At 34.3% G+C, this 7264-nt stretch overlaps 1 protein-coding gene across 1 annotated transcript in view; it reads left to right on the top strand.

Moving 5' to 3' along the window:
- MAP6D1 (MAP6 domain containing 1) overlaps positions 1 to 2354 on the top strand; it is a 6715-nt gene extending 4361 nt beyond the window's left edge. The window contains exon 2 of the mRNA XM_029284199.1: positions 2246 to 2354. Coding sequence (XP_029140032.1) covers positions 2246 to 2323 — 78 coding nt within the window. The 3' untranslated portion in view covers positions 2324 to 2354. The remainder of the gene's footprint in view (positions 1 to 2245) is intronic.
- The last annotated feature ends 4910 nt before the right edge of the window (positions 2355 to 7264 follow it).

Below are 7264 nucleotides of genomic sequence, written 5' to 3'. Positions count from 1 at the left end.
TAATTATTGTAATTTTAGTTTTTCCACTATTAGTAAAAAGGGGCATTTGTAGGAGATGACCAGGCTGAGCCTGAAGGAAGGGTGAAGCGCATCATCAGTCTCGTGTCCCTTCGCGCCCACAAGAGATCTAAGTCCAGTTCATCTTGAATTCTGTTGATTCTTATCTACCGCCAATTTGCTTTGACCATTAGTAGTTCAGATTCTTGTACAGAATGTTAGCATGCAAAAAAACCCAACCCTGCATTCATTTGAACCACCTTAACTCCTGATTTCCTGTGCTTGACAGCATTTTAAAAACCAGGTTAATACAAATTAACATGCCACACAATTCTCATAAACATCAAATATTATAAATAGTAGAATTGCAAAAAAAACAAAACAACCAAAACCCAAATAAACATCTTTAAGAATGCAATATCTCTATTAAATTAGTGTTCTAAAGTTTAATTAATTTGTCCATAAAGCACATGTTGTGAGAGCAAATACATTTAATAATACTCTTGTCCATGTCATTTAATATAATTTTAGTTAAATTAGACTACACTTATCTAAAATATATAAAATTTATCTTGTTTTAATATTGGAAAATTTTTCTATCAATAGAATCATAGAATCGTTACATTCAAAAGTACACTAAATACACTAGAGATCCATGCATAAGATAAGATTCATAGATAATAAGCAACTTTGTAATTTTTCTTTCTTTTAATATATGACTACCTAGTCTGGACTATGAATGTCAAATGTGTGAAAAGTACTAGATGAAAGCAAAGGATTTTCTGTATCTCTTTTCTGCTATTTAGTGATGTTCTCCGATGTGACTTAGGTATGCGTCACTGAGACCGGAATTCACCCTGTAGTATCAAAAATAAACTATAAAAAGAATTTTTTCGAAAAGAGAAACTTTAGTCGGTTTGTGGGTGGTTTTTCCCTCCGACCATATGATCATTTCTATCGATTGGACTATATTACCCTGGGACGGTTAAAAAGTGGTCCCTGTCATCCTCAGACCCACAGCCATATCATGTAGCCTAGCTAAAACTGCTGTATACCACTGCAGAGATTCATATTTGATTGACCCATTAAGAATGTATATTCTTAAGAATTTTTTAAGGATACTGGAAGTAAAGCGAGAGCTGATAGAGAATTTGTTTCCAGATCTATACAAGATAGTGTTACTGGGCAGTTAAGAAATGGAAAATAAGGATACAAGACATATTTCCAGAAATATAGTATCACAAACATACTTATCTGCATAGTAAATAAGTGAAATTTAAATACATGTAAATGGATTTAAAATTATGTTTCTTTTAAAAACAAAGTTGTACCACCAAAATGTATACTATAATCAGGCATATAGAACATTAATTTAAATAGCTCTGATATTATGGACATAGAAAGTTTGTTTTCTAAATTAGTATTAATGTAAAATTAATATGTTTCTTGTATTTGTTGAAATTTGTTTTTCCTCATTTTCTTATATCAATTATTATCCATTAATAATGGCCAGGCTCACATTTCTGCGAAGACTTTTTACTCAGTTCTTGGAAACATAACAGTGATGAAGTGTGCGCATGCATATTAATCCATAATAACCGGATTAGTTCATAATTCAGCATGTTGTATCTTATGTATCCATAAGTAATCATTTTGTGCCTTGCTATTACATGTGCACAAGACTATTTCTACCGGCATCAAAATATTTAATTTGGATTTTACCTCATACTGAAACTGTTAACCACAATGTAAATACATATCCATAAGCAATAACTTAAATGTCATGAATGTAAGGGGTTGAGATATTATGTAAGTTTGTGTGTGTGGATATCTGAGGGACTGTTTGCTGGGTTTGAAGAAGCTTATATTATAGCCTATTTTAACTCCATTCATTTAAAAAAATATATCAAGGGGTAATCTGAATAAAATCTGCAATTCAAAACATGATGAGGGATTTTGAGGGATTATCTGCTCTCTCTAACCCCCTGGTACTTGTACTGGGCATCACAGACAAGTCAAATTCAGTTTAAATGCATTACTTATCTGGTGGCCAAATAGATCATCCTCAGGCTGGCAAGCCATGTGCAGGAAATAATATTTTTAATTCCTTCAACAGGAGAAATACTATCAAACAATGTAGGTCAGCTTTCTTCAACCAATCATTCTGTAGGTATATTATTGGGCTACAATATCCATCATTCCCCAGTATTACAACCAGTCCTCAATGTCTTTTCCTCTTTCTCTCTAGATTCCAGAAGCAAAGACAAAGTTTTCTTCAAATCCTTCTGCTGTTTTCCAGGCGCCATCTCGCATCCTTAGTATATGAATCTGGATCATGATCATTTTCTGTTCAACCAGCTTAAGGTTGTGAAAATGAACAGCTATGCAACTTTGTAAGTGCTCGTGAGATAAAAGTAAAGGATTATTAAAAGCAGACATAGTAATTATCAGAATTCATGAATCTAATATGAATATGTAAATCATAAATACTTGAATTTGAATTGAAGACAGTCTAACTTACTGGAAAGAATGACCTAAATTCATAGAAATATCCTCATTACCATTAGCTAGACTTGGCTCCCATTTGAAACACTGACAAAAAGGCAATACTTTAAGCCAGTGGTGGCGAACCTATGGCACCGGTGCCAGAGGCGGCATTCAGAGCCCTCTCTGTGGGCACGCTCGCCGTCACCCCAGTCCTAGGCCTTCAGCTGGGTTTTATAAAACCTTTTCGCTTTAGGCCTCCGCTGCCGTGTGCAAAAAAAAAAAAAAAGGTTCAATCAATCAATTTCAACTTCTCACGGGAAAAAAAAGATCTTGCAAAGTTGGAATTGATTGATTGAACTTTTTAGTCCCACCCAGTCTGCCGTTACCACCGCAGCCACACCAGCCAATGGGCCACACTCATCCGGCACCCGACGATGCATAAGTGGGTTTTGAGTTGCAGTTTGGGCACTCGGTCTCTAAAAGGTTCGCCATCACTGCTTTAAGCTGATTCTTAAGAAAAATTACACTGTATAAAATGCATCACTAATTTTCCACTTTCATTAATTCATGGTCATTTTACTAAGTGGTCCCTAAAACAATTTGGGTAGATTTTGAATTTTGTTACTTCTTTTCACTCACCTTTAAATGAGTCTCATACTTTTAAAGACATTTTAATGCCACATTATTGAGAATCATTATATTAAAGAGAATCCTTAAATCTGAGTTTTATTTTAATTACAATTATTTTTAAAAGTAATTAAAGCATCATAGCAATGAAAGTGGAGTTGGGCTGAGTAGCTTTGATCACTTATATTATGTATGTCCTTAATCACCTCCCAAGTTATTTAAACACAAGCACCCTACAGGGATCAATTCTTTTTTTAATTTTTTCATTTAATTTCATTATTTCATTTTTTAAATTTTTACACTGCTCAACTCCCAGTAACTCTAGGAAATTCACAGGTTAAAAACATGAAGAACAATGAAATAATGCATGATAAAAACGAACAAAAGATAGAACAAACTCAACAACAGCAAAGCAAACCCACATGACCCAAAATGGGACTTCAATAACAAAGCCAGTTTTTCAGGGATTTCCAAAACAGCAGGATGGAGGCCATCCAGATCTCTGGGGAGGGGAAACCTCATTCCAGAGAGCAGGGGGTACAGCAAAGAAGGTGCACTTTTAGAGTCCCAACAGAGGGCATTGTTTAATCAAAGGAACTAGATCACCCCAATCCTGTTGGATCAAATTTGGCTGAGCAGGTACTATAGGAGATAGGCACAAACAGTGCGTATAGTATTCATTCTGAGTTATTTAATGTGGTTTCCATCTTCCCTTGTTTGTTACATAGCATTTTATTGTTGGAATTTAGCTCAAGGCCACTTAGTCCTGCTAGAACTTTTCTGGTAAATGGTGACCCAGCCACTGTTTATGAAAACTTGAAGCAAAGATGAACTCACCACTTTATGCATCAGCCAATTCCACTATCGATAGATCAGTCAGATCTGCATCTTTAAGATATATGAAGACTATGCTCCTGTTCTCAGTTGTCTCTTTTGTAAGCTAAACATATCTAGATCCTTTCACTGTTCCTCAATGTTCAGTCAACCCTCACTATTTAGGGCTTGATTTCCAGATCCCTAGCCATATTTGTAACCTTCTTTTGATCTCATTCCAATTTGTCCTTCTCCTTTGTGCTGCCCATAACTGGATATAGTACTCCAGGTGGGTTCTGATCAGGGAAGAGTAGAGGAAGCAACAATTGCTTCCAGTCAAATGTTGGCTGCTTTTTTGTGGTTCTGGAAGAAAAGGAAAAAACATCTTTTAGAGTTTTGATACTATTAGCCCAATTATATACTTTCTTCAGAAAATTTTAGTATGTATTGCTTCAAGAGGATTACTTGTCAATATTGTTTTTTCTTTTGGTGAAGGTGTTCCCTTTACTTATGGCTTTCTTATATCTTTGGTTCGTTTTTTTTCCTAGGCTGTTTTCCTGAGTCCTTTTGGTCATGTGAGCCACGGTGCAAGCTCCTTTATGGCTGTATGACCAACATGTAGCCCGTCTATCACACTCACATCAACACATTCCCAAAGGAAAGTCTAGTTTTTACTGTGAAGTTTAAAAAGTGGCTATGACTAAGAAGTATTACAAACCATCCTGTTTCTTTTCTAAGCCAGAGAGACCCCTAAATCATGCTATGAAATGAAAGCTGGATGTTTTAAAAGTGAGGTTGCTTTATTTACTTATGCTCTGCCCATTATACAGAAAAGGTTGTTTATATTAATGTATGCAAATAAGAAACACAGCTAAAAGTGCAACACACAGCCAGAGGATCACGGCCTCATCAGTGTTCCCTGATTGATGTACATAGAATTAACTGATCTTTAACAAGCACACTTTTTCCTGGAAGTGGTTTTTTTCAGTCTTGATAATGTTTTCCTGAAAGCTCCATTTCACTGAGAATTCAGTTATTAAATTCTGGGAAGAAAACTTCTCAAAGGCAGTAGAGGTAACTGCAACTAGTATTCACATTTTCTTGGGGGCTAGTAGCCCATACTAGTTTGGGTTAAGTATTGAATATTGCACTAGGCCAGATATTAAAGCAATGGCCAAGATAATTTGTTTAATGTGTTTGTAAATGTTGTAGATAGGAAAAATTATGATTTTCCAAAAGAAAAAAGTGCATGCTTAATGTGATTTTATTTAACATTCATAGTTTTTGAGTATGCAAACTAGAAAATGATTTGCCTTGAAAAAGCAAAATTACTGCTTGTTGCTAAGGAAGTATGCGTTATATATGTTATAGTATAATTTTCAGAGACAATTTTACTTTTCATTATTTTGAAAGAGCACTTTTGTACAATATTGTAATTTTTGCTTAGACATTTTAAATACATTAGTTCTTAGTTCTCATTCATCCCTAATATTCCATATATTTAAGACAGGGTTTAACATGATAACCACCCCAACTTAATGCATTGTTTCATTTACCTTTGCAGAAGTTAATCATAATTTGTTGGTTTGATTCCAGTATACTTTTGTAAGCTTTTGTTGGGCACATGAAATTTCTCTTCTCAGCCCAGTGATGTCCCATTTCTGTGTATGCATACAAGGCCCTTGCAAATTTTATTCTGAATAATTCATATTTAACATTTCCTAGTTTAAAATGTGGCTAATAACATGCAGCCAATCTTTCAAATAAAAAACAGAAGTACAAGTAAAGTACTGTATAATTTGGAGAAAATTGGCTGCAGCGAATTGTTTTTTCATGAAAATTTTCTTAATTGTAATCATTCAGCTAAGATCTAAAAAGTTATTTACATTATCAGAAAAGTCTTAAGGGTTAGGGTATGTACTTGTTACATTTTTTCATTCTTTGAATAAGAGGCTCTCTTGCCTTCCACTAGTGCCATATCATAAACTGCTTTTGACAATATTTCATGTAGCAATCATTTTTCTTTATAGCAAAGGGCCTGCTGCTTGAGAATTGTTGTTTCAAAATCTCCTTGAGCATGTCCACCCCCCACCTACCTGGCTTTGGAACAATCACAATTATAAGGTGCTTGTCTAGAAGGTAAATGACAACATTGCTCCTCCAGTAGTCATATGAAGCCAGTTTGCCAGATGAATCCAACACGCTGAAAGGATTAGGAGGAATGTGAAGGTAAAAAATACAATTTGTAGAAACATGTTCCAAATTGCAATCCTTGCATGTTGAATGTTTCTAGGTGAAATTCCTATTAATTTTGCTTGACTGATCTAATTTCTTTGAATATTAATTGGTTTAACTATTTGTAAGCCTGACTTTTACTAAATGGAGAAAAGAAAATCACACTGCCTACTTGGTTACAGTTATTTTATTTCTTAAAGAAAAAATACGGCAGAACATGATATTTGTATTTTATGGAATTAGATAATTTATTAAAATGTATTTTTGTCTACACATTCTTTCTGCTGTAGTTTTTTGGTCTAATGGAATTCAGTTGAATACTGAAAGATGAACTAAGTTTACATTGAAGGACAATAATATAAAGTGTCATGTACGTTGCTTCCTGATCTTATCTACCCAGAGTGGGAAACTATATGTTTTCCTACATTCTGTACTCTCCTTCCTAACATGGAACTAGGAATGACAAACCCTTGCTGAGAAAAGAGGAAGCATTATTCTGTAAAATGCAATTAATCTATACACATTTTCAAAAGAAATGGGAGGCATTATACCCATATAAAGTTTTGGGTCAAGGATGGTAAAATCAACTTAGGTGCAGAAAGGAACATAGAAGGATATAGGATACAAGTGAAATAAAGAATTAAGCAGCAGAAAAAAGTACAAATGGGTCCACCACGTTTTGTGTCTTTGTCACTTATTATGAAGTCAGTTTGGATAACTGGATATTCTAAGCAGATAAGATACATGCAGTTTCTTATTTTGGGTTCTCTAGCTATATCCAAAAGACAATTTTTGAGATTTTAAAATGTAAGGAATAATACTGAAGGCAAACTCCACATATTCTTAGTATGGGGATAAGAGTGCAAATCGGTTCATGGTGAATATTTATTAGAAGTATTTGGTGCTTACCTATAGCTTCTTAATATTTGTTTCCAACATAAAAATATCAGGTATGTTACTTACCTATTACAATATTGCTGCAGAAAATTATTTTTTAAAAGAACAATATCAAAATGATTGATGAAGACATGGAAATGTTGTTTTGATAAAGGATCTGTCTCACTCTCCCCAGCACCTTTTACAGAAAACCATATAATCAAGCAAG

This window comes from Protobothrops mucrosquamatus, unplaced genomic scaffold (genome assembly GCF_001527695.2).
Source record: "Protobothrops mucrosquamatus isolate PMUCROS unplaced genomic scaffold, P.Mucros_1.0 scaffold419, whole genome shotgun sequence".
Lineage (NCBI taxonomy): Eukaryota > Metazoa > Chordata > Lepidosauria > Squamata > Viperidae > Protobothrops > Protobothrops mucrosquamatus.
The sequence above is the reverse complement of the archived record's forward strand: the minus strand, read 5'-3'. Positions and strand labels throughout refer to the sequence as shown.